Source organism: Alosa alosa, chromosome 18, assembly GCF_017589495.1.
Source record: "Alosa alosa isolate M-15738 ecotype Scorff River chromosome 18, AALO_Geno_1.1, whole genome shotgun sequence".
Lineage (NCBI taxonomy): Eukaryota > Metazoa > Chordata > Actinopteri > Clupeiformes > Clupeidae > Alosa > Alosa alosa.
The window spans coordinates 795001-822500 of record NC_063206.1 but is presented as its reverse complement, the minus strand read 5'-3'; the positions used below and the strand labels follow the sequence as shown (position 1 = coordinate 822500).

The 27500-nt window shown below is 47.1% G+C and overlaps 2 protein-coding genes across 4 annotated transcripts in view; both read left to right on the top strand.

The window, feature by feature from the left end:
• The window catches only part of si:ch73-193i2.2 (polycystin-2), a 20718-nt gene extending 20579 nt beyond the window's left edge, over window positions 1-139 (top strand). For both annotated transcript variants that reach the window (XM_048270432.1, XM_048270431.1), the window contains exon 15: window positions 1-139. This exon is cut by the window's left edge and continues 139 nt beyond it. The gene's annotated coding sequence lies outside the window, so the exon portion shown is untranslated.
• A 143-nt stretch (window positions 140-282) lies between these two features.
• Window positions 283-27500, top strand: part of ubr2 (ubiquitin protein ligase E3 component n-recognin 2) — a 58611-nt gene continuing 31393 nt past the window's right edge. The window contains exons 1-18 of one of the 2 annotated variants that reach the window (XM_048270429.1): window positions 283-397; window positions 6137-6396; window positions 11504-11582; window positions 13771-13881; window positions 17024-17154; window positions 17438-17576; window positions 17871-17933; window positions 18038-18158; window positions 18881-18985; window positions 19183-19271; window positions 21999-22097; window positions 23250-23413; window positions 23820-23919; window positions 26027-26155; window positions 26542-26725; window positions 26876-26937; window positions 27035-27145; window positions 27250-27315. In XM_048270429.1, the coding sequence (XP_048126386.1) occupies window positions 314-397; window positions 6137-6396; window positions 11504-11582; window positions 13771-13881; window positions 17024-17154; window positions 17438-17576; window positions 17871-17933; window positions 18038-18158; window positions 18881-18985; window positions 19183-19271; window positions 21999-22097; window positions 23250-23413; window positions 23820-23919; window positions 26027-26155; window positions 26542-26725; window positions 26876-26937; window positions 27035-27145; window positions 27250-27315 (2097 nt within the window). In that variant the 5' untranslated portion in view covers window positions 283-313. Of the gene's footprint in view, window positions 398-6136; window positions 6397-11503; window positions 11583-13770; window positions 13882-17023; window positions 17155-17437; window positions 17577-17870; window positions 17934-18037; window positions 18159-18880; window positions 18986-19182; window positions 19272-21826; window positions 21926-21998; window positions 22098-23249; window positions 23414-23819; window positions 23920-26026; window positions 26156-26541; window positions 26726-26875; window positions 26938-27034; window positions 27146-27249; window positions 27316-27500 lie in introns of both variants that reach the window. The other variant, XM_048270430.1, reaches the window with a different exon arrangement.

Genomic DNA, 27500 nt, shown 5'->3' with positions numbered 1-27500 from the left:
ACTGGAGCTCAAATACACAAAACAATGACTGCACGCAAAAAGCTGTGTAAATTATGCTGTGTTTTGTTATATGCAATGTTTTATCAGTGTTACACTGTGAGAAAGGCTACACTGTTTACTTAATAAAAGATGAAGAGTATGCACTTGTTTTATTTATTTGTATCCGTAAACTTTTGATTAAGTCTGAGCCACGAAAAGCCTGTTCCGTCACTCCATCTAGAGATCACGTTTTTCATTAGTCAGCGAAAAAAAGTTTGGGCAAGCAACCGGCTGATTTCCGTTTCCTTCGCTTACGCTGACCAGTGAAGTGAAGATGGCGGCGGCCGAATCGGATCGCGAAGTACCGTCCGCTCTCTGTAGCGAATTTCTGAATTTTTCTGCCAAGGACACAGCATCGGTAAGCGACAGTTTTGACAAACAAGACAATATGTTTTGATCCATACTATCTCGAAAACAATTTAGTTCGGTCCCCACCCAACACTGTGAAATTCATTTTCCCTTTCTCACGGCTTGTTTTTCTCAACTGCCCTGAGCTGTCGCTGCGACCTAAGTTAGCCAGTTAGCTTAGCCAGCTGTCTGTCTTTGGTATTTGGTAATAGTTCCCTGCTGTTTGCATAGGTTTATTCTAATTGTAAAATTATTTAGAGAGTAAGGCAATGAATTCTCTGACTGAAGAAGACAGTCTGTCCTTCAGTTGTATGAACTAAATCGACAAAGGGGATGTTGGTAGAGCTCGCTATCAAGCTAACATTAGCTAAACAACAACGCTCACCGTTGTAGCAGCTAACGTTAACGTTCCTAGCTGTCTTTCCTGAAAATGCCAACGCCTGCTTAAACCAGTTTGCAATTGAGTACTTTAGATGGATTTTGCCAAGAAAATAAACTAACTGCAAACCAATGACAATGGTTGACAAGTATGACAAGTCTGCTATAATGCAATGTTAACGTTATTGGGTCTTGTCTTCCGGGTATAGTTCTATTTTTGTTAGCCACCTTTCGAAGGATTGTTGACGCTTATTTTGTTTAGTTTAAAGTCTAGCGTTGTATCGATATTTGTTAGGTGTGTTTTACGTCATAATTCAATGTTCGTGTTTAAAATAAGCAGATCACCCGTTTGGTTGTGTGCCTAGCTAGTTCGTTAACGTTAGATAACTATGAAGATAACGTTAACGTTATTGCTACAGTCAACGTTAATGTCAAATGTGTCCGCAAGCCAATAGCTTCTAGCTGGTTAGCATTATATACTGTTTCCAGTTTCTTTTAGTATTGTAATAACTGTAATTTATTGTCGGCAACTTGGTGCATATTTTACCTCAGGTATGTTTGGGCAGCTAGCCATTTAACCGCTCCTTTTCCTGAAGTGATATGTCGTCTGCGTACACGGAAAGTTAATTTTAATGTCACTGGCTTGTCCGAGCTGGATTGTCATGCTTGTCAACAGAAATTAACAATGTAATGGTAGCTATAGCATGTATAGCATGGGCTACGTTGAGCGGTAACGGCATTGTGCGGTAAAGTATGTCGACAGCAGTGCTCAGGAACTGAGTTATCGTTCAGCTGCTTGTCCAGGGGAAAAAATCGCCAGGGGTACAGCAGACAGGTCCGTCTGTTGGTCACGAACATAATCATGCTGTTTCACATGTGTTTAACGTTAACGTACATCGTAGCACATCTTCAGAAATCCTGTCATTGTTTAACCTGTCTGGGACGCGATTAAAATATATGCGTGCACCAGGCTGCGTCACTGACATATAACGTTACCCAATAGCCTAATGTAACAGTTGGTCGCACTTGATGTGCTTGGCCCCGGCTTGAAAATCCAGGTCAGTGGGTCGGCGAGTCGGAAGAGGAGCCGGCTAGCTTCTGTTTGCAGTTCTCATGTAAGTGTGTTAGTATGGGATTCACGCAAGCCCCTTATGCAACATATGGATTGTGACACAGCAGCATTTATTTTCTCAATATTTACTCATTTCGGTTTTAATAGAATGGAAGAGATTTAGAAAAGTGTCTGTGGAAATACATAATGGTTGTTTTCCTAATGTTGCTTTTGGCTTCATGTTGAATGTAAGCATTTGCATGGGTTATTTGTGGTTGCTAGGCTTTATGTTATATGTAAGTACTCATTTAGGTTATTTATGGTTATGATGAGACATGGTGGGAGGGAGGGGAGGGCTGTGCCCACTGGCAGAGAATGGGGGCTGCCTGGCCCAGCCAGGACCTGCCACAGTGCTGCTGTTGGGCTATGAGGGCTATGATGTGTCCTGTTGGGCTATGATGTGTCCTGTTGGGCTATGATGTGTCCTGTAGGGCTATAATGTGTCCACTGTAGGGCTATGATGTGTCCACTGTGCTGCTGTAGGGCTATGATGTGTCCACTGTGCTGCTGTAGGGCTATGATGTGTCCTGCAGGGCTATGAGGGCTATGATGGGTCCTGTTGGGCTATGATGTGTCCTGTAGGGCTATGATGTGTCCACTGTGCTGCTGTAGGGCTATGATGTGTCCACTGTGCTGCTGTAGGGCTATGAGGGCTATGATGTAGATCAAAGTCAAAGTCAGCTTTATTGTCAATTTCTTCACATGTTCCAGACATACAGAGATCGAAATTACGTTTCTCACTATCCCACGGTGAAGACAAGACATATTTTGCCAATTTAGGTCCACAGACAAACATAACATTCAAGTAAACAAAAAAGTAAGTAAATATGTAAATAAGAGGGCACATATAATAATGAAAAAATAAAGCAGCAAAATTTGGTTGAAATTGTGCATAGACAGTCAGTAAAATACTAGTGCAAAGTCAGGCCAATAAAAGGCTTGGGTAGTTCTGTTTGACCTAAGTAAGAAAGAAAGTGGCATAGTGGTGCAAGTTATGTAAGAGCAGCAGAAGTGTTGTGTTTTCAGGACAACAACACCAAGTTGTAAAGTGTGTGCAAGTGTGCAAGTTAGGTAGTGCAGGCGGCCATTTTGGGTCCAATGTCCAGGATGTTATGTAGCTGAGGGTGGAGGGGGGAGAGGAAGGAGAGAGTTCAGCATCCTTACAGATAGATAGATAGATAGATAGATACTTTATTGATCCCCAGGGGAAATTCAAGATGTGTCCACTGTGCTGCTGTAGGGCTATGATGTGTCCTGTAGGGCTATGATGTGTCCACTGTGCTGCTGTAGGGCTATGATGTTTCCACTGGCGGAGAAGAGAAATGGGGGCTATCTGGCACAGCCAGGACCACAGCAGCACTGTGGGCTATGATCATGTTCAGTCACCTGAGCCCCAACTGGTATGCTGCCAGGAATGTGAAGAATAGGTGACATCCTGCCGTGTTATCTTTCGCGAGGATCTGGAGCCACGCTTCCCTTACGTGGGCCTGTCGCCGTAGAGGCTTTAGCCGTTTGGTGAAGTTAAAATAGAAATAAATGTGTTCATTGTTTAATTTAAAAAAATAAATTTATTATTTTGTGTGTGTGTGTGTGTAAGACAGACAGAAGGAAAAGACTGCATGCTACCTAGAGGACTATTCTAACTTCACCTGTACGGACTGAACTAACAGACACAGACCCTAAGACCAATCCATTCAATTTTAGACAGGGTGTGTGCTGTGCAGCATACTGTAGGTTTTGCAGTGGCATGCAGGGTGTGCGCTGTGCAGCATAGGTTTTGCAGTGGCATGCATGCATCCAGGGTAGTGTTGCACAGGTGATGTTGTTTGGAGGTGTAAATAGGAAGTGCATGTGTTGCACAGGTGATGTTGTTTGGAGGTGTAAATAGTGCATGTGTTGCACAGGTGATGTTGTTTGGAGGTGTAAATAGGAAGTGAATTGTTGGGCTAATCGGTTCTGACCTGGCGGTGGCACACTTTCTGAACACAAAGAAGGTGGGCACGCGGGCAGGCAGGTACAGGGCACGCGGGCAGGCAGGCACAGGGCAGGCAGGCAGGCAGGCACAGGGCAGGCAGGCAGGCACGCGGGCAGGCAGGCAGGCAGGCACAGGGCACGCGGGCAGGCACGCTGGCACTCAGGCAGGCAGGCACAGGGCACGCAGGCAGGCAGGCGGGTCACCCTTCCCTCCCTAATCCTCTTTGGCAGGATCCCAGCAGCACCCAGTCATCCCCGGCCCAGCCCGGCGGGGGAGAATTGAGGACACGCAGGCCAAGCCTAGCGTGGTATAACAACACAGGCCAAGCCTAGCGTGGTATAACAACACAGCTCAGCTCAGCCTAGCGTGGTATAACAACACAGCTCAGCACAGCACAGCTCAGCATGGCTCTCTATTCATAGGAGCAGTTTTGGATTCAGTGGGAAAACTCATTTGTGTCCGCGTCTTGTGCTTTGGACATTTTGTGCTTTCGTGCACTGATAACGGTGACAGTGTAATCGTGACGCAGTTCTGTGGTCGGGAGAAAGAGATGCCTGTCTCGGTCTTTGTAAAGACAAGGAGTGTGGGGAAAGGCCCTTTGCTAGTCATCAGCTAAATCTAAAGATCGGCCTGCCAATAGCGATGCGCGCGTGTTTGTGTGCGTGTATGTGTGTGTGTGCATGTTACAGATGAAACGTTGCTTTTCTTTTCATGTGATCTGATCTTAACTCGATTTGAGGTAATTAGCGCTCCTGTTTTACACAGTCCATTCATTGGCCTTCTCACATACAGCAGATACGAGTAAAAGAAATGGCATTAGCCCATATACGCTTCACAGTGCATGAGGTCCTAATATGGCCTATATGGCATTAGCCCATATACACTTCACAAGCATATACGCTGAATACGGTGTAGAAGAAGCCTATAGCTTAGGGGCAGATCATCATAGCCCTCTATACGTTGAGCTTTAATTCCTCATACTCGCTCATTGTCCATCAGAGCATACTTGGGGCGAGAGGGGCAGTATCAAGTGAGCTTCTGGTGTTTGTTGTGCTGGAGGATCAGCTGATTGAGGAGGAGGTGTGGCTAGGTCCTAACACGTGAGCTGGTGGTGTTTGTTGTGGGGGTGTTGGCTAGGTCCTAATACGTGAGCTGGTGGTGTTTGTTGTGGGGGTGTTGGCTAGGTCCTAATACGTGAGCTGGTGGTGTTTGTTGTGGGGCTGTTGGCTAGGTCCTAATACGTGAGCTGGTGGTGTTTGTTGTGGGGGTGGGGGTGTTGGCTAGGTCCTAATCGTGAGCTGGTGGTGTTTATTTGTGGGGGTGTTGGCTGGGGTCCTATCACATTGAGCTGGTGGTGTTTGTTGTGGGGGGGGGGGTGTTTGTTGTGGGGGTGTTGGCTAGGTCCTAATACGTGAACTGGTGGTGTTTGTTGTGGAGGTGGGGGTGTTGGCTAGGTCCTAATATGTGAGCTGTTGGTGTTTGTTGTGGGGGTGTTTTGTTGTGGGTGTGTTGGCTAGGTCCTAATACGTGAGCTGCTGGTGTTTGTTGTGGGGTGTTGGCTAGGTCCTAATACGTGAACTGGTGGTGTTTGTTGTGGAGGTGGGGGTGTTTGTTGTGGGGGTGTGGGTGTTGACTAGGTCCTAATTCGTGAACTGGTGGTGTTTGTTGTGGAGGTGGGGGTGTTTGTTGTGGGGTGGGGGTGTTGGCTAGGTCCTAATACGTGAGCTGTTGGTGTTTTGTTGTGGGGGTGTTTGTTGTGGGGGTGGGGGTGTTGGCTAGGTCCTAATACACCTTACCTCCTTCCTCTCCAGCCACCGTAAATACAGTAAACAACTGAGTAAACACCTGTGTACACCTGTAAACACCGGTCCAATCCTTCCCCTTCCCCTAAAACCACGGCCTAAAACACGCTTGTTTTTCCCTTCTAGGCGACTAGATGGATGTTGTATATCTGTGTTATTGGTGTGTGTTATTTTTCTAAATGTGTGTGTTCTAGGGATGCACGATATATCGGCGGCCGATATATTTTTAGCCGATAAGTGAAAAAATTTAAATATTATTATCGGTCCGATAACAGAATTCTGGCCGATAATTTGCACTCTTATCTCTCTCTCTCTCTCTCTCTCCTCAACTCTTATCTCTCTCTCTCCTCCACTCTTATCTCTCTCCTCCACTCTCCTCTCTCTCTCCTCCACTCTTATCTCTCTCTCTCTCTCTCCTCCCTCCCTCTCCTCTCCTCCCTCCCTCTCCTCTCCTCCCTCCCTCTCCTCTCCTCCCCCCCCCAGAGATGGCTGCAGGTGAGCGACCTGCCCAGAGAGGTGTACCAGCACCTGGCGTGCTACGTGCCTCAGATCTACTGCCAGGGCCCCAACCTGAACCCCCAGAGTGAGGAGCTGCTGACGCAGCTGCTGTTGCAGTCCCCGCTGGAGTGGTACCTGTGTGGGGAGGAGCCCTCCACCGGCCTGGCCAAGCTGGAGCAGATCAACCAGCCCTCCCAGCTCTGCGGACACGTCTTTAAAGTGGGAGAGCCCACTTACTCCTGCAGGTACACACACACACACACACACACACACACACACACGCTCATGCACACACACACACCTGCGATCACGTCTTTAAAGTGGGAGAGCCCACCTACTTCTGCAGGTACACACACACACTCATACACACACACTCATACACACACACTCATACACACACACACACACACACACACGCTCATACACACACACATAAAGAAAAAGCCCAAATCATTCCACCTGATCTTTAGCCTGGCAATACCCATACGAACCTTTGGCAAATTCGGATTTGCTCTGCAGGTCCGTCTGGCCAAGAGGTCATTAAAGCCCATTTCCAATGTCCCTAAAACCCGGGCACCCAATCACAATTGCTAATCTGGCATGAGGCGGGCTTTATGTGATGACAGATGGAGCAGTGCATTCAAAACAATGGCTGCGCAGATTCTGCACTCAATCTCAACTGAGGTGCGGTCTAGGTCATGAGGCTACCTGACCTCTTCTGACCTCTGAGGCTACCTGACCTCTGACCTCTGAGGCAGTGTTGTGCGTGAACGAGTTCAAAAGAACGCGTTCATTGAACACGCTCATTTTTTCGCGGAGCGTTGAACTGAAGCGCAACACATTTTTAATAAAGAACTTGAGCGTGAATTAGTTCACATTATGTGTCATGAGCGGCAGACATCACTGTAAATGAGCGTTGGAATTTGTTTTCCATTGAAAACTGAGTGACATCTGTTTTCTCTTTTTGAAGCATAACGAGAAAGTTCCTCCCTCCTGTATTCACCGCTGGTGCGGCTTTTAAATTATGTATCACCAGACAGAAATGGTTTTGACATTGTGTGCGCCAATGCATTGCGGGCAGCGCAAGTGTCCGGCTGAGAATAGTTGAATAGCATACTGGCTTCCGCTGCGTTACCCGTGATGAATTGCAGCAGGCCGGGTAGGCATAGCAGCGCCCGTAGCGAGCAGCGACGAAGGCGCCGAGGGGCTGGATTTCATTGCACTAAGTATAGAACTGGTCTACCTTGTCTGTACTGCTGCAAGTTTCATCACCTGGTAAAGAAACCCACAATTGCAGTGTCATGAGCAAATGTCTAATGAGCAGCTTCAAAGAACATATAGTGATTTGCTCGTAGTGTGAAAAAAAGTATTTATTTAAATATCTCACGAAAAAAGTCAAATGAACTGAACTTTGAACTAGTTCAGAATTAAAATTGTGAACTTTGAATGTGAACTGTTCACTTTGAGCATGTATGAACTGAACTTGAACTAGTTCAGAAAAGCTGTGAACTGGCACAACCCTGCTCTGAGGCTACCTGACCTCTGACCTCTGAGGCTACCTGACCTGTTCTGTCACCACAGCCCATGTTTCCTGAATCCTCCTCTGCACTTACAGCTGTCCTGGCTTAGTACATTATGTCATAGCAAGATTACATATCCCAGTTATCTATGTGACTAGTGACATGTGTATACACACACACACACACACACTAGTGTTGCACGGTGTATCGATACTAAAAAGGTATCACGATGCCTTCACGCAAAAAACGATACGATTTCAAACGTTTTTAGAATCGAAACTTTATTAAAATAATCAAGTTCTGTGTCTGTGTGAACTGCTGCTCTCACTGCTCCTTGCACGCATCTAGGCAAGTGGGCGTGTCAAGCAGGCAGCTCTGAGTGAGTGAGGGCGCAGCCAACATCAACATAGTTCTTTGCCGACAGTTCTAGGCCTTGTGGATAAAACAAAAGGTGCAGTGAAATTTGCAACTATTTAGGTATACATCGCTTGAATAGTGAAGGCAAGCCATCAGGTACACAGAGGCCCGTTTGTGAAATATGTTTCAAAGTCATTTAAAAGCAGTAGGCTCACGATGGAACTTGGCTAAACACCTGCAGACATATCCCAACATTTTTAAAGAGTTTTAAGCGACAGGTTAACGAATATGCTATAGAAAACACGACTACATGGTTAGTGCCAAGTTCTTCTCTTATGTTTTAGTCTAGCCTAAGTAAAAATGACTATGGTTCTCTGTGATGAAGCAAACCTTCCTTCATCAATGAATTTTTGAGACATAACGAGCTGTAATCATTTTTTGACGAGACATAATGAGTAGTGTTCATTTTGTCACCTATTTTTAATTTAGTCTTAGTCTTAGTCTTGTGACAAAATGTCCTTTTTAGTCTTTGTCATATTTAGTCATTCAAATATAATTTTTGTTAGTCAAGTTTTAATCGACTAAAAAGTCTTGTCATTTTAGTCTAGTTTTAGTCAAAAGAAAACTAAAGGTATCTTAGTCTTAGTCAGTTTTAGTCAAAACATTTTAGTCGTTTTTTTTTTTATAATAAATTATTTCTGATTACCATTTCAGTGCAATAGTGTTTCACACATCTCAATTTTCAATATTGTGTGTCCACAGGGCTACTCGTTTGTTAGAACTCATTCAGATTTTTGTCAGTCAGTATGTTTACATGGACAGGTAAGTCGAGCTACAGTTATAGCTCGGCTGGGATTTGACCATAGACAGTAAAAGATTTGAATGGACCACTGTCGTGATCATATTAGACCAGTGTTTCTCAAAGTGTTATCCGCACTGTTGGTCCGCAAGCAGGCGTGGTAAAATATGATATAGATGAGTTGTTTGCAATATTGAACCAACTTGTAGGCTACTGTATGTAAATCCAAACAGTTCTGCAACACTGTCTATGTAAGATATGCCAGTTAAATCATATGAATCTGACACAATAAGCAAAGTGCAAAGACAATAAGCAAGGTTGTTCAGTGAGTAGGCCTATTGTGTAGGCTAATATACTGTTGAAGTAGGTCTAATCTTTTTTTTTTTTTTTTTTTAGCTAGGTGGTCCGTCGCGTTTCTTTTTTTATTGGTTAGTTAAGTGGTCCCCCGTCTGAAAATGTTTGAGAAACACTGTAAGTAGACCCAAGTATTAATGTTTTACTCCGCCACGCTAGATGGCGATATCATAACACATTCCCAAACTCTCCATCTTAACAGAGAATATGATCTTAGCTAACTTGCTAGCGAACTTCTCTCTTTTCTGCCTTCCCTTCTCTTACTTTCTTTCTCCTCCAATTTCGTTCTCTTTTCTCTTTCTCTTGTTCCTCTCGTCATCCCTCCTTTCTCTACTCTTTCCTCTCCTGCTGCTCCTTCTCTTTCTCCTCTCGTCATCCCTCCTTTCTCTACTCTTTCCTCTCCTGCTGCTCCTTCTCTTGTTCCTCTCGTCATCCCTCCTTTCTCTACTCTTTCCTCTCCTGCTGCTCCTTCTCTTTCTCCTCTCGTCATCCCTCCTTTCTCTACTCTTTCCTCTCCTGCTGCTCCTTCTCTTTCTCCTCTCGTCATCCCTCCTTTCTCTACTCTTTCCTCTCCTGCTGCTCCTTCTCTTTCTCCTCTCGTCATCCCTCCTTTCTCTACCCTTTCCTCTCCTGCTGCTCCTTCTCTGATACTTTCTTCTTTCCTCTACAGTTTTTTCCACTGTGTGCTCTTTGCTCTCCTGCAGAAAGAGCTCAGCTCAGTCACTCTACACACACACACACACACACACACACACCTGCTTTCTTATGTGTGTCCTTTATTCATTTCATTGTAGTCTTTTGAAGTAGTGCCTTTTAGTAGCCTCTTGTGTTATCCAAACCTCTCCATGATATCAGACACTAAACATAAAAAATAAACGTTTCCTGCAGCCTTTGCTTTTATCAAACCTGTCCACAGTGTGTCAAATCCCTAAACACAGACTAAGAAATGTGCACAGCTTGCTTTAAACGTGGTTCACCACATGGTTATTGGTGTTCTGTTACATGAAATGAATAGACACACACACACACACACACACACTCATTCAGACCGGATTAAAGCAGCAATGTAATAAAATGTGTAAGAGCATTTCAAAATCGACATTAAAACGACCAATGTAGTACAAATACAAAAAAAATGCATCTCATCTACCATCACTTATGGGGGCAGCCATCTTTGTTTGTCGAGTCATTCTAGGGTGCGGGTGCTAACCTTTTAGCAACTTAGTTGGTTGGCAATGGGAAATTGCATTGCAACCAACAAAGTTGCTAAGTTAGTGAGCGAATCTAGTTTTGGGAAACGCACCCCTGCTTGGTGTCTCAGGAGCCCCGAGTGGGACAAAAGGGAGCGTGTCTTGGTGAAATGTCGCGAGGCATCTGGGAGATTTCACACTTTCCAACTCGGGCGGGGGCTGTACCATGAATCTGGATTACAGCATATCTCTACGCTAGGCTAGTGGTTTGTTAGGGGTGGAAATGCTATCTCTACGCTAGGCTAGTGGTTTGTTAGGGGTGGAAATACTATCTCTACGCTAGGCTAGTGGTTTGTTAGGGGTGGAAATACTATCTCTACGCTAGGCTAGTGGTTTGTTAGGGGTGGAAATGCTATCTCTACGCTAGGCAAGGCTAGTGGTTTGTTAGGGGTGGAAATGCTATCTCTACGCTAGGCTAGTGGTTTGTTAGGGGTGGAAATGCCATCTCTACGCTAGGCTAGTGGTTTGTTAGGGGTGGAAATACTATCTCTACGCTAGGCTAGTGGTTTGTTAGGGGTGGAAATGCTATCTTTACGCTAGGCTAGTGGCATATTAGGGGACATCTTCCACAGGTCAAGAATATATATTCCTATATACATTCTATTGATTCAATTATATAGTGGATGTGTGTGTTGAACCGAGTGTACAGCAGATATATGTTTGTGTAAGTGTAGAAATGTGCGTGTGTGTGTGGAAACTCACTGCTGTGAGGTCCCTCCTGGTCACTGAACACTGCTGCTCCTTATCAGATTTCTACAGAGCAGCGGAAACGGTGTACTTTGAAGTGTGATGCCATAGTAGAGACGGCCTGCACCTCATGTCCTGTGTGTGACCTCATGTCCTGTGTGTGACCTCATGTCCTGTGTGTGACCTCATGTGACCTCATGTCCTGTGTGTGGCCTCATGTCCTGTGTGTGGCCTCATGTCCTGGACATGCTAATGTCCTGTATCAGACCCTTAATTGGTGTGTGTGTGTGTGTGTGGACATGTGTGTGTGTGTGTGTGTGTGTGTGTGTGTGTGTGTGTGTGTGTGTGTGTGTGTGTGTGTGTGTGTGTGTCTGTTGTTTCACAGGGAGTGTGCTGCAGACCCCACGTGTGTGTTGTGCATGCAGTGTTTCCTGGGTAGCGTGCATAAAGAACACCGCTACAGGGTAAGACATTTGATACATACACACACATCTTGATACATCTCTCTCTCTCTCTCTTCACAAACAGTGGACTGCACAAAACCAAAAAAGAGAACTTTCAGTGTTGCAATGCTGTATTTGAACTTGTGTGTGTGTTTAAGTAAATAACTTGTATTCTGTGTGTGTGTGTTTGTGTGTGTAAGTAAATAGCATGCATTCTGTGTTTGTGTGTGTAAGTAAATAGCATGCATTCTGTGTGTGTGTGTAAGTAAATAACTTGTATTCTGTGTGTGTGTGTTTGTGTGTGTAAGTAAATAGCATGCATTCTGTGTGTGTGTGTAAGTAAATAACATGCATTCTGTATGTGTGCGTATCAGTGCCTGAGTGACGTAAAGGTCACTGTGTCACACTCACCTGCCAACTGGCTTGTGTTTAAAATCAGATGGACAAGTGAAATGTGTGTGTGTGTGTGAGGGCTGGAAGGAGACCGAGAAGGGAGAACTTTGTGTGCGTGTGTGTGCGCGTGCTGTGTGTGCGCATGTGTGCTGTGTGTGTGTGTGTGTGTGTGTGTGTGTGTGTGTGTGTGTGTGTCTGTGCGTGTTTGTGTCTGTGCATGCGTACTGTGTGTGTGAGTGTGTGCACTAGACAGACATCTTCACCATATGGTTGTGAGTTTGCTGGCGCGATGAGGCCCGCAGGATCAGCTCTGATCTTATTAGTGGTCAGTGGGTCACCATGACGATGGATAATACACACACACACACCAGCTAGTCTTGCACTTCAGAGGTTTACACACACAGCTAGCCAAGCCGATCTGTCTCAGGTAGAAACGCCCATCTCTACAAACCCAGTCTTTGTGTATTGGGCACTGCCCAGTTAGGGAAGCACACGAACCACACACACAGCCAGCCAGTGTCCACTTAAATGAAGGTGGCACACAACTAGAAGGATGAGGGTAACTCGCAATTCACCCTTTCCATGTGACATCACTGTTTTGTTCTCGCCACAGCAGAATGGCCTAGTGGACGGCAAGAACACGAATCAAATCAGTGGGTTGGAATGGGACATATCGCACAGCTAGGAGATTATAGTGAGATTTAACCATAGTAATGCCCTTCCACCACTGTTGGCTTATTGTTTGGAATACAACAACATCCCATTTTCACAGTGAAAACACACTATAAATACACACACACACACACAGTGAAAACACACTATAAATACACACACACACACAGTGAAAACACACTATAAATACACACACACACACACACACACACACACACAGTGTGAAACACTAAAAATACACACACACACAGTGAAAACACACTATACACACACACACACACACACACACACAGTGAAACACACTAAAAATACACACACACAGTGAAAACACACTATACACACACACAGTGAAAACACACTATAAATACACACACACACACAGTGAAAACACACTATAAATTCACACCAATGTTTCCTCTACTATGTATTCAGCAGTTGTGTGTGTGTGTTTGTGTGTGTATGTTTGTGACAGCTAGCTCTTGTGTCTGCTCTTGTCAGGATTTAACTGTGTGTGTGTGTGTGTGAGAGAGAGAGACATATGTCTGATTGTGAAGTGGCTCTTTTCTTCCGATCAGGAAACCTCACTGTCAGAAGCAGCTGACTCCCCGTGTGTGTGTGTGTGTGTACAATTTGTGTACATGAATTCTTCTTCTGGCTCATAACTAAATAATTTGTTACCTTTTTAGCTTTTTACTCCTCTGCTTGTGTGTGTGTGTGTGTGTGAGTATCAGAGAGTTGCATTCACCTGTGATTTGGGGTTGAGGGGCACATATGTTTGTTACTGACTGTGTGTGTGTGTGTTTGTTACTGACTGTGTGTGTGTGTGTTTGTTACTGACCTTGTGTGTGTGTGGGTTTGTTACTGACCGTGTGTGTGTGTTTGTTACTGACCGTGTGTGTGTGTTTGTTACTGACCGTGTGTGTGTATGTTTGTTACTGACCGTGTGTGTTTGTAACTGTCCCTGTGTGTGTGTGTGTGTGTGTGTGTGTGTGTGTGTGTGTTTACTGACCGTGTGTGTGTGTTACTGACCGTGTGTGTGTGTATGTTTGTTACTGACCGTGTGTGTGTATGTTTGTTACTGACCGTGTGTGTGTGTGTTACTGACCGTGTGTGTTTGTAACTGTCCGTGTGTGTGTGTGCGCAGATGACTACCTCTGGGGGCGGTGGATTCTGCGACTGTGGAGACACGGAGGCGTGGAAGGAGGGTCCTTACTGTCAGAAACACGAGCCCAACATCAGCGACAGCTCTCAAGAGGTGAGCACACACACACACACACACACACACACACACCAGCCCAACATCAGCGACAGCTCTCAAGAGGTGCACACACACACACACACACACACACACACACCAGCCCAACATCAGCGACAGCTCTCAAGAGGTGCCCAACATCAGTGGCCGATATAAAGTGAGCACACACACACACACACACCAGCCCACCACACACACACACACACACGCACCAGCCCAACATCAGTGACAGTTCTCAAGGTGGCTGGCACACACACACACACACACACACACACACACACACCAGCACCAGAATCATGACTGTTCTCAAGGAGGTGGTGAGTCGCACACACAACACTGCACTTGCATGCACCAGCCCACATCAGACACCAACATCATGACAGTTCTCAAGAGGTGGTCTTTTACCCTGGCACACACACACACACACACACCTCCGTAGTGGCTCTGCTAGTCGTCCCTCAGCCTGTCAGTAACCCAGTCGGTTGTCTTTCCTCCTGCAGCTTTGGCCTCTTAGCTGCGTCAGTAGAAACAGCACCATTGTCCCCTGGCAGCAGCAGGTAGAGAGTCTGGGTTTGGCCTGGTTTAGCTGGGTTTGGCCTGGTTTGGCATGGGACTGGGTTTGGCCTGGTTTGGAGGAAAATAAGAAAATGTTTGCTAACAAAAACATGCCGCATTCTACTCTAAAGTGTATCTCTGACTATAGACTCGAGGTAAAACATGCCGCATTCTACTCTAAAGTGTATCTCTGACTATAGACTCGAGGTAAAACATCACATTGTTAGGCTACTTTTCTTCTGCCCTCGGTGGGTTAAATGAGACTTGCTGAGGTGAGCTTAAAAACTGGCAAATTCACGTTCCCACAGCTGGCCATTTTTAATTGCTTTGTGAAAGAATCTGCACTGAGTGCGATTGTGAATTTACCTCGGCCTAATAGTTTAATGTTGTCTTGGAAAGTTATTGCTTGTTCACAAGTTATTTCAGGTTTGCATTATATTTCCCATGTGTCGATGATGGTTAGACGTGACATTCTCAGGGAGCGCAGACCTTGCCAAGAAATATGACACTGGAAATATGTCACCTTTTTAACCCCTTCTGAGTGTGCAGGTACGGGTTTAGCTTGGTATGGCCTGGTTTAGCATGGGACTGGGATTAGCCTGGTTTAGCTGGGTTTGGCCTGGATTTGGCCTGGTTTAGCTTGGTTTGGCATGGGACTGGGTTTAGCCTGGTTTAGCTGGGTTTGGCCTGGTTTAGCTGGGTTTGGCCTGGTTTAGCTTGGTTTGGCATGGGACTTGGTTTGGCCTGGTTTAGCTGGGTTTGGCATGGGACTGGGTTTGGCCTGGTTTAGCTTGGTTTGGCCTGGGACTGGGTTTAGCCTGGTTTGGCATGGGACTGCCCCAACCACTAGTGTCTCACACAGCTGAAGGAAGTACTGCGGTGAAGTGTGTGTGTAGAAGCTTTTTTAGAGTTCCCACAGCTTGGAAGTTTATGAATAAAAAACACACACACACGTTCAGTGCATAAGCACTGTTCTCGTACACTCACACGGTCAGTGCATAAGCACTGTTCTCACACACACACACACACACACGGTCAGTGCATAAGCACTGTTCTCGTACACACACACACACACACACACACACACACACACGTCCATACATAAGCACTGTTCTCTCACACACACACACACACGGTCAGTGCATAAGCACTGTTCTTGTACACACACACACGTCAGTACATAAGTACTGTTCTCCGCATTACCGTCAACACACACACATCGTCAGTGCATATACTCGTTCTCATATACACACACACACACACACACACACACACACACGGTCCATACATAAGCACTGTTCTCGTACACACACACACACGTTCAGTGCATAAGCACTGTTCTCTCACACACACGGTCAATGCATAAGCACTGTTCTCATACACACACACACACACGTTCAGTGCATAAGCACTGTTCTCTCACACACACGGTCAGTGCATAAGCACTGTTCTTGTACACACACACACGTCAGTACATAAGTACTGTTCTCATACACACACATGGTCAGTACATAAGCACTGTTATCATACACACACACACACACACACACCCACACAAGGTCTCAGTAGCATACAGAAAAACACACACACACACACCCACACAAGGTCTCAGTAGCATACAGAAATCACACACAACATGCACTTGCAGCAGAAGTGTTCAACACTCATGTCATGTTATGTTAGTAAATTAGCCTAAACACAGTAATTTCATGTTGTTTATAGTTAAAGAGTAAAGATTAACACTACTGAAGAAATATATTTTTATGCCCTATTTTTGTGTGTCCATCTCATATTTCCTTGCGACTTTAATGCTTCTATCATTCAGCGTATCAAGCAAGTAGCACCTATCCAGTAATGTGTTTATAAGACCTCTGTGTGTGTGTGTGTGTGTGTAGGACCCCCTTGCCCACCTGACTCCAGACATGATTAGCGGCCGGAGACCTATAGGAAACGCCTTCATCGTGCTGTGTGTGTGTGTGTGTGTGTGTGTGCACCACCCGACTCCAGCAGACATGGTGGCAGGACCCCTGCCCACCTGACTAACATGGCTGCGGCGCATCTCGCGTCTTCAGCCGTGCTGTGTGTGTGTGTGTGTGTGTGTGTAGGACCCCCTTGCCCACCTGACTCCAGACATGATTGCGCGCACCTATAACGTCTTCATCGTGCTGTGTGTGTGTGTGTGTGTGTGTGTGTGTGTGTGTGTGTGTAGGACCCCCTTGCCCACCTGACTCCAGACATGGCTGCGCGCACCTATAACGTCTTCATCGTGCTGTGTGTGTGTGTGTGTGTGTGTAGGACCCCCTTGCCCACCTGACTCCAGACATGATTGCGCGCACCTATAACGTCTTCATCGTGCTGTGTGTGTGTGTGTGTGTGTGTGTGTGTGTGTGTGTGTGTGTGTGTAGGACCCCCTTGCCCACCTGACTCCAGACATGACTCAAGGCGCACCTATAACGTCTTCATCGTGCTGTGTGTGTGTGTGTGTGTGTGTGTGTGTAGGACCCCCTTGCCCACCTGACTCCAGACATGGCTGCGCGCACCTATAACGTCTTCATCGTGGTGTGTGTGTGTGTGTGTGTGTGTGTAGGACCCCCTTGCCCACCTGACTCCAGACATGGCTGCGCGCACCTATAAAGTCTTCTCCATCATGCTGAAGTATGCCGTCGACATGCTCACCTGGGAGAAGGAGGACGAGCTGCCACAAGGCCTTGAACCACCGTATGGACACACACACACACACACACACACACACGAACACACACCTTCAGAATATGCATCTCTGCATTGAACTCCCATGTGAACACACTCTGTTACCACACACATGCACACACACACACCAGAACAGCAGAACACAGTGTGTTCCACTCAGGCTGACACAGACATTCTCAACATGACCAGTTCATGACATTTCATGATCTGCACACATACATCATCACACACACACACACACACCACCAAGAATCCTCCCTCCCTTTCTGTGTGTGTGTGTGTGTGTGTGTAGGGAGCGGGCGGACACCTACTACTGCATGCTGTTTAATGACGAGGTGCACACGTACGAGCAGGTCATCTACACTCTGCAGAAGGCCGTCAACTGCACACAGAAGGAGGCCGTCAGCTTCGCCACCACCGTCGACAGAGACGTGAGTCCACTCTGTCTCTCTCTGTGTGTGAGTGTGTGTCAGTCGGTCTGTCTGGGTGTGTGTCTGTGTTAGGACAGGTGCCAGTTGATTGTGTGAGTGTGAGTGTGTGTGTCTGTGTGTTAGGAAGGTGTAAATATGTTCCAGATGTAAGTGTGTGATGTTTTTGATGTAAAAAAAAAAAAAAGACTGTGTTTGAAGTGGATTAATCTCTCAGCGTCCTAGAATTGAGTGTGTGTGTGTGTGTGTGTGATCTGGGCTGTGTTGACGGGGTGCTGTGGTGTTATTCTCCTCCAGGGGAGGAAGTCCGTGCGGTATGGGGACTTCCAGTTCTGTGAGCAGGCCAAGTCTATTATTGTGGTGAGTTAAATGGCTGGATAGGGCCTCTGCTCTGGGCCTACTTTAACTTCTGAGCCATCGCATGACCGTGATCTACGTGTGTGTGTGTGTGTGTGTGTTGACAGAGAAACACCAGTCGGCAGTCGAAGCCCTTGCGTGTGCAGGTAATGCACTCCTCAGTAGTGGCACATCAGTGTTTTGCACTCAAAGCCCTCGGCTGGATGGGACACGTCATCAGGCACTCAGGTGGGGGTCGCACGCACACACACACACACACACACACACACACACACATGCACACTCACACACACACACACACACACACACAGAGCTTGTGCTGGATGGGACACGTCATCAGGCACTCAGGTGGGGGTCGCTCGCACGCACACACACACACACACACACGTACACACACACACACACAGAGCTTGTGCTGGATGGGACATGTCATCAGGCACTCCAGTACACACACACACAGGAGGTAGTTCTCTGAGAACATGTTAGGAGTTGGACACTTACCATTGAGATGGTTCAGACTAACATGTTCACTGGGAACGTTCTGGTCTGGTTATGGAATATGAACGCACCTCTGTCCTTCACTTATGTTAAACTAGCTACTATAAGGCCAATACACCAGACATGAAGACAACTGCTCTCTCTCTCCCCCCCTCTCTCCCTCTCCTCCCTCTCTCTCTCCCTCCTTCCCTCCCTCTCTCTCTCTCCCCCTCCCTCTCTCCCTCTCCCTCCTTCCCTCCCCTCTCTCTCTCTCTCTCTCCCTCCCTCTCTCCTCTCTCTCTCTCCCCCCTCCCTCTCTCTCCCCCCCCCTCTCTCTCTCTCTCTCTCTCTCTCTCTCTCCCTCTCCCTCTCCCTCTCCTCCCTCCCTCTCCCTCCCTCTCCCTCCTCTCTCCCTCCTCTCTCCTCTCTCTCTCTCTCTCTCTCTCCCTCTCTCTCTCTCCCTCTCTCTGTAGATGCGCTGCGGAGGGTGCTGTGCCAGGTTGGGCTCCAGAGGGGTCCAGATGGTGAGGGCTCTCTAGTGGACACGCTGATGCTCTGCGACTCCAAGATGTGGAAAGGTGAGACCGCTCACTCCCCGCACCTCACACACATGCTCAAACCTTTGTACACATTTAAACAGAGATTAAATAATGCGTCACCACTGTCTCCTGTCTCTCTCACACCACACACACACAAACACACAACACACACGCACACACACACACACACACATATACACACACACGCGCGCGCGCACACACACACACACACACAGGTGCGAGGAATGTGTACCACCAGCTGCTTATGAGCAGTCTCCTCATGGACCTGAAGTACAAGAAGCTGTTTGCCATCCAGTTTGCCAAGGTAAGCTCCTCCCCCGCCCTGCTCTGTGCCTGCTTCCATTAATCCCTTACCCTTAACGTCAGCACTGACCTACCACAACTGACCTGGTCAGACCAGAACTGACCAGCCTGCACCCTCACAGCAGGAACACATGCAGAGACTTTCTAAAAAGGAGACACAACACTCAAAAAATCCTCCATAGAAATGCATAGGGGCTAGTTTGTAACACCAATATGGCCGTTGTCCCACTCCTTCCTCGGCAAAACGTCGACATGTGAATACATTGAGCCAGTCATATGGTGTGTTGTGAAGACATTGAGCCAGTCATATGGTGTGTTGTGAAGACATTGTGCCAATCATGTGTTGTGAACTCGCCGCTGGAGCAAGGTTGGCGTCATGAAGCCTTGCGCACACGCATTTCTGCTGAGTAGGATGCCCGATGAGTGCCCAAAAAGCGTTGCAATATGGCCGCCGAGTGGAGGGACTTGCCTAAAAGGACTTTGGCTGAAGGCCTGCAATAAAGCGCGCACACACACGCACACACTAGTAGTTCTTCTGGCTGGATACATGAACAACTATTGCATAGCAGTAAGGAATCCCCAGAGAACGCGGAGTTAAAGGCATGCAGTTACTCTGATTAGGGTTCACACTGGAAATAAGCATGACCTGGGAAATGTAGTCTTCTCTACTGGAACAAGGCAAGCCTGGGAAATGTAATCTTTACATAATACTGAACAAGGCAAGTCTGGGAAATGTAGTCTTTACATAATACTGATACTACTGTGTAATAATATCCATTTATTTTAAGACTCATTCCTGTTTTATAAATTACACAGGAATGCACAAGGGCCCTCTTAGTTCTAGAAGGTTCTCTTTGTGATGTCAGTGGTATGGAATGCCATGTTATGTCCACCTAAGATTGCAGCAGGACCCACCTGTCTTGCCCCAAATGGGATCCTCTCTGTTGAGTGCGCATCAGGACTCTCAGCCTGGGCAAGGTAACGTGGGTAACCTGACCAAGCCCCAACCCTACAGGCTGTAGTGAACCACAAGGTAACGTGGGTAACCTGAACAAGCCCCAACCCTACAGGCTGTAGTGAACCACAAGGTAACGTGGGTAACCTGAACAAGCCCCAAACCTACAGGCTGTTAATTAGTGAACCACAAGATAACGTGGGTAAAATCCTGCCTTGTGTAAAACAAGACGTGTGTGTGTGTGTGTGTGTGTGTGTGTACAATTACAACATCAGAACGGCCGTAAAGTCCTGCCATGTAGATTGGCCAATAGGTGAAGAGCTTGCTGTGGATCCAGAGAGTGTTGGCCTCTGCCCTCCACTATCAGCCCACACACACTCGCACGCACGCCTGCCTTGTCAGATAGGTATCAACTTCTTATTCTGTGTGTGTGCGTGTGTGTTTGTATTTAACTTCCTGAAGTTTTGATTAAGGCTTGGCACAGCCTCCCAGACGTCTACTGTCCTAGTCAACACACACGCGCGCTCACACACACCTGACTCAATAGTCTAGATAGGAAGTCCTACAACAGGAAGTCTATCCTGTTGCTCCTTGATACCCGTCCTGAGCCCTACTTGCTCCATGTTATCCAGATCAAGCCAGATTAGCCGCTCATCGCATCACAGAGCAGCCTACAGGATGCTCTCACGAGGGCTCTGCTCTCATCTGGCTGACCTCTGCTCTTGCGTGTGAAGCACTCTTTCACCATCAATTAAACAACTAACGGAGAAAATATGTAAAAAATGTTTGCTAATGAAAATGTTTCATGTGTTCATCTTTGGTTTGAGTATAGCACTTGCTTTACTGAAATGCTCTAATGAAATGCCTTTGTTTAATTATGTTAAATAAGCTTGCCTTTGTTGTCTGGGTTACGGTTTGAGAGAGATCGACCTGTTTTGGTGTCTAAGGTCTCCTCTTGCCATGCAAGCCTGTGCTCTTGATGTAGAACGTGGGGTGAGGAATCTCAAACCTGCACCCAGAAAAGTGTGTGCCTGGCCTGCCATTGGCTTTGCCATTCTGTGCTCATGACGTCATCAGAGTGCAACTTCCTAGTGCAAGGCTGGGAGAGGGTAGTGGGGGTCTATCAGGGGAGCAATCTAGATTATTCAGACTAATTAATGATAATTCAGACTAATTAATGTGTACATTTTACTATGCACCTGACAAGCCCTTGTGATATATAAATGTACATAATATAATGGGGTGATCAGTCTGAGTTGAAACAGGACACCTAAACAAGCAGGTAAACATAATCAGTCCTGTTGAAACAGGGCACCTAAACAAGCAGGTAAACATAATCAGTCCTGTTAGTGAGGAGGTCAGAGGTCCCCTACTCCACATGTAAGTGTTGCCGTGGAGATAGAGTGTTTGTATGTTGGGTTCTGCTGCCCCATAGTCCCTCTTAAATGGGCCCAGGGGTATTTGGGGAGAGGGGGGATGTATGCCCAGTACCTGTCAGATTCTCAGGAGGGGTGGGAGGGGCCTGGTGGCCTGTGACAGGAGGGGTGGGAGGGGCCTGGTGGCCGTTGACAGGAAGGTGAATCTCCCCCCTTGTTGTCTAGAATTACCGGCGCCTCCAGACCGATTTTATGGAGGACGACCACGAGCGCTTAGTGTCAATCACCTCACTGTCAGTGCAGCTCTTCACCGTCCCCACCATGGTGAGTACACACACACTCACACACACACTCCTCCTCTCTCTGTTTCCTCTCCCCCTCCCCCCACCCCCGTCAGAACTATGAACGCTTGCAGAGTGACTATGTGAGGGACGACCATGACAGGGAGTACTCGGTCACAGACCTCTCCGTACAAATGTTCACAGTGCCCTCCCTGGTGAGTATGGGTCTTGAGAGAGAGAGAGAAGCGAAGAAGCCTTGCGAGAGAGCCTTGGCAGAGAGATGGAAGATGGAGCGAGAGAGAGAGATGGAAGCTGGCCGAAGAGATGGAAGAGAGATGGAATGAGAGAGATGGAAGCCGAGAGAGATGGAGATGGAGAGCGAGAGAGAGAGAGAAGGGTGGAGGATGGATGATAGAAAGTAGAGAGGAATGGGTGAAAGTGAGTGATTTGAGAGAGGGGGATGGATGGATGGTAAGTAGAGAGGAAATGGGTGAAAGTGAGTGATTTGAGAGAGGGGGATGGATGGGTGGTGATTGAGAGAGGGGGATGGATGGGTGGTGATTGAGAGAGGGAAAAGTATGACGAGAGGGAGGGAGGAATGAATAAATGAGTAGACGGAGATCTGAGCACTAATAAAAGAGTGAATAGAGTAGAATAGAGTAATGAAAGAGTGAATAGAGTAGAGCATTGAAAGAGTGAATAGAGTAGAGCATTGAAAGAGTGAATAGAGTAGAGCATTGAAAGAGTGAATAGAGTAGAGTATTGAAAGAGTGAATAGAGTAGAGTATTAATAGAGTAGAGTATTGAAAGAGTGAATAGAGTAGAGTATTGAAAGAGTGAATAGAATAGAGTATTGAAAGGTTGCAGACACTGATGAGTGGATTGAACATGAATAGAGTAGAATAACTGTGTGTGTGTTCTTATCAGATGAGCCATTTTACTGTTAGTGTGTGTTCATTAGATGAACTCTCCTGAGAGTTAAACTCGTCACTCATCACCACCTCCCATTAGCATTACCAAACCAGTGTGTGTTATGCCAACACACACATTCACACACAAATAACATAATCGACTGGAACACACACACACACAGCGTACAAACAATTAACTATAATACACACTCATGCTTCTCACATGCACAAAGCAGAATAGCACATAACAGAAACTGCGCACACACGCACACCATCAGCTGTTACGCTATCGCAGCGGTCAGCTGCCTTACACACTCATCCACCATATCCACCCCTTACAAGACCCTGCACTCCAGCTTCTCTTGCTTCTCACACACACACACACACGCACAGTGAGAACACGGGTGTGTGCTGTGTTGTGTTGACCCCCGACCCTTCCCCTCGTGACCTGGCCAGGCGCGCATGCTGATCACGGAGGAGAACCTGATGACCACCATCATCCGCACCTTCGTGGACCACCTGCGCCACCGGGACCTGCAGGGCCGATTCCAGTTCGAGCGCTACACCGCCCAGCAGGCCTTCAAGTTCCGCAGGGTCCAGAGCCTCATCGGAGACCTCAAGTACGTACACATGTGTGTGTGAGGGTGTGAGACTGTGACTGCAGGGTGCAGAGCCTCATCGGAGACCTCAAATGCGATACTGCGTGTGTGTGTGAGAGTGTGTGAGACTGTGACTGCAGGGTGCAGAGCCTCATCGGAGACCTCAGAAATGCATTACGCGTGTGTGTGAGGGTGTGAGACTGTGACTGCAGGGTGCAGAGCCTCATCGGAGACCTCAAGTACGTACACGTGTGTGTGTGAGTGTGTGAGACTGTGACTGCAGGGTGCAGAGCCCACTGTGTGAGTGGAGACCTCAGACGCATTACACATGTGTGTGTGAGTGTGAGACTGTCACTGCAGGGTGCAGAGCCTTATCGGAGATCTCTAGTACGTGTGTGTGTGTAACAGCGTTGTGCATGTTTTGCAGGTACGTCCTGATCAGTCGCCCCACTGAATGGTCAGACAAGCTCAGAGAGAAGTTTCTGGAAGGACTGGACGCATTCCTGGAGCTGCTCAAGTGCATGCAGGTAACTGGGCCTACTCCTAAATGGGTCCCTACTCTAAATGGTTCCCTACTCTAATTGGGCCCCTACTCTAAATGGCCCCTGCTCTAAATGGGCCCTACTCTACTCTAAATGGGCCCCTGCTCTAAATGGGCCCCTGCTCTAAATGGGCCCTACTCTACTCTAAATGGGCCCCTACTCTAAATGTGCCCTAATCTAAATGGCCCCTACTCTAAATGGGCCCTGCTCTAAATGGGCCCCTACTCTAAATGTGCTCCTAATCTAAATGGCCCCTGCTCTAAATGGCCCCTGCTCTAAATGGCCCCCTCAAATGTGCCCTAATCTAAGTGGCCCTCTAAATGGCCCTGCTCTAAAATGGGCCCTACTCTACTCTAAATGGGCCTCTAATCTAAATGGGCCCTAATCTAAATGGGCCTCTACTCTAAATGTGCCCTAATATACTCTAAATGGCCCCTGCTCTAAATGGTCCCAACTCTAAATGGCCCCTGCTCTAAATGGGCCCTACTCTACTCTAAATGGCCCCTGCTCTAAATGGGCCCTACTCTACTCTAAATGGCCCCTGCTCTAAATGGGCCCTACTAAATGGTTGTGAAATATGTGTGAATACGATGTATTTCAAGGAGCTGTAGCCTAGTGTCTACTTTTAAAGGGCCTACTCTAAATGAAGGGCAATGTGTCTAATGCGTAAACTAAAGCCATCAAGTGGTGTTGAGCGATGCTATCCCACAGATGTTTGTGCTCGCTCATGGTGTTAAATTAGCAAATGGACTTAGGTATGTGTAGGTATTAAATGATCTTCAGTTAGACGTAGCGAAGGGAGAGAGCAGTCACCCCACCCAACCTCCAACACGGGGCACCAGGGTACCAAACTTGCAGCTTGACCGCAACGACCAAGATCCAGCCTTGTTGGCATGGCAGTTTGGAGCCAGCCTCGTTGGCATGGCAGTTTGGAGCCAAGCGCGTTGGCATGGCAGTTTGGAGCCAGGCACGTTGGCATGGCAGTTTGGAGCCAGGCGCGTTGTAAGCCAACCTTAAAATTCCCTGACTCTTCCATGACTTTCTCCCTATAAATAATATACTGCCACTGAAAAAAACAAGGTGTTTTACACCAACCAATCTGAAAATCTCTACATATAGCTAGCTAGCTATGAAAGAATGCAACATGTCCACTGTGCTGTGGCAATAATATGAATGACTGCATTAACCTTACAACTTCACATCAAACACTGTAGCAATAATATGAATGACTGCATTAACTACACAACTTCACATCAAACACCGGAGGAGAGCAGTGTTATCTGGGTCTGCATGCTTATTTAAAGAGTGTGACCGAGCTACCATGGCAACATGCAACCCTAGGGATCTCCAGGCTATGCATTTAATACAAATATCTTACCGTTTCTGAGGAGTTGTACTGTACTGAAGTTGCTATTCATTAGAGCCTCTGTTAACCAATGAAATGAAGTTGCTATTCATTAGAGCCTCTGTTAACCAATGAAATGGAGTTGCGCTTTAGGGCGACGCCACTTGGCCTCCCCGCGCATTCTCGAGCAACTTCTTCTTATTCTTGTTACGTGGCAAGCAATGTATGTGCATTATCGCCACCCTCTGAACTGGAGGACGACCCTTTTTTTACAGAATATCCAATAAAAATCAGCGTTGGTCCATGCGTCATTTCCAGTTTTGGAACTACTGGCGCTGGATTGGAGCCCCAGTGTTCAATATAGTGTTGACTATGAATGGGTCGGATTTACTAGCCTAGCCTCCACCACTCCACCACTCCACTTAATCACTCTCTCCAGTTATATATATAATACCTCCATGGTGTGCGTAGGGTATTTAATGATTGTGTGTTTATGTGTGTGTGTAGGGTATTTAATGATTGTGTGTGTGTGTGTGTGTAGGGTATTTAATGATTGTGTGTGTGTGTTTATGTGTGTGTGTGTTTATGTGTGTGTGTGTAGGGTATTTAATGATTGTGTGTTTATGTGTGTGTGTAGGGTATTTAATGATTGTGTATTTATGTGTGTGTGTAGGGTATTTAATGATTGTGTGTTTATGTGTGTGTCTAGGGTATTTAATGATTGTGTATGTGTGTGTGTGTGTGTAGGGTATGGACCCTGTGGTCAGGCAGGTTGGCCAGCACATAGAGATGGAACCGGAGTGGGAAGCGGCCTTCACCCTACAGATGAAACTCACACACATCATATCAATGATCCAGGAGTGGTGTTCTTCTGACGTGAGTCTCTCTCTCTCTCCCACACACACACACACACACACACACACACACACACACACAAATAAATAAACACAAACCAACCAACCCGATGTGGTGTCTGTATCCACCTGTTTTTCTTGTGAATGTGTCTCAATGCCATTGCTTTCCTGTGCGCGTGTTCGCGTGCGTGTGTGTGTCTGTGCGTGTGTGTGCGCGCGTGTGTGTGTGCAGGAGCGGGTTCTGATCGAGGCGTATAAGAAGTGCCTTACCATCCTCACACACTGCCATTGCTTTCCTGTGTGTGTGTGTGTGTGCAGGAGCGGGTTCTGATCGAGGCGTATAAGAAGTGCCTTACCATCCTCACACACTGCCATTGCTTTCCTGTGTGTGTGTGTGTGTGTGTGCAGGAGCGGGTTCTGATCGAGGCGTATAAGAAGTGCCTTACCATCCTCACACACTGCCACAGTGGCTTCACAGACGGGGAGCAGCCCATCACGCTGAGCATGTGCGGACACTCCGTCGACACCATCCGCTACTGCGTCAGCCAGGAGAAAGTCAGCATCCACCTGCCCGTGTCTCGCCTTCTCGCAGGTAGCTCACGCTCACACTCACACTCGCACTCGCGCGCACACAAACACACTCTCACGTACGCGCACACACACAAACACACACACAAACACACACACACGCACTCTTCCTCCCTTCAGCTTTTCTGATGTATGAACACTTGGCTCTTCCCAGGTTTACATGTTCTTCTCAGCAAATCAGAAGTGGCCTACCGCTTTCCTGAGCAACTACCCCTGGTGAGTGAGTGTGTGTGCTTGCATGTGCGTGTGTGTGAGCTTCAGGACTACTAGTGTTTCAGTCGTAGTAACTGATGATGTATGTTTCCACCCCCAGAGTGAGCTGAGCCCCCCCATGCTGATAGAACACCCCCTCCGCTGCCTGGTGCTCTGTGCCCAGGTGCATGCTGGGATGTGGCGGAGGAACGGCTTCTCATTGGTCAATCAGGTAACGAGGGATGCTGTTTGCTTCAGAGGAAAATCTACAGCTTTGACTACGATTGTTTATCAACATCTTTTTACTCTGTCTTACAATTGTGTGTGTGTGTGTAGATCTACTACTACCACAATGTGAAGTGCAGAGTGGAGATGTTCGATAAAGACCTCATCATGTTACAGGTGAGTGAGCTGTGTGTTTGCGTGCGCATGCTTATGTGCTAAAGGAACATGTCAAGTTTTAGCTATAGGCTAAGCTAGGCTAACTGGTGTGACCCACTTCCAATGAATTATGCTAAGCTAGGCTAACAGTGTCAGACAGGGTTATTGCGCGCACACACACACACACAGAAGAGAAAGGTATCCTC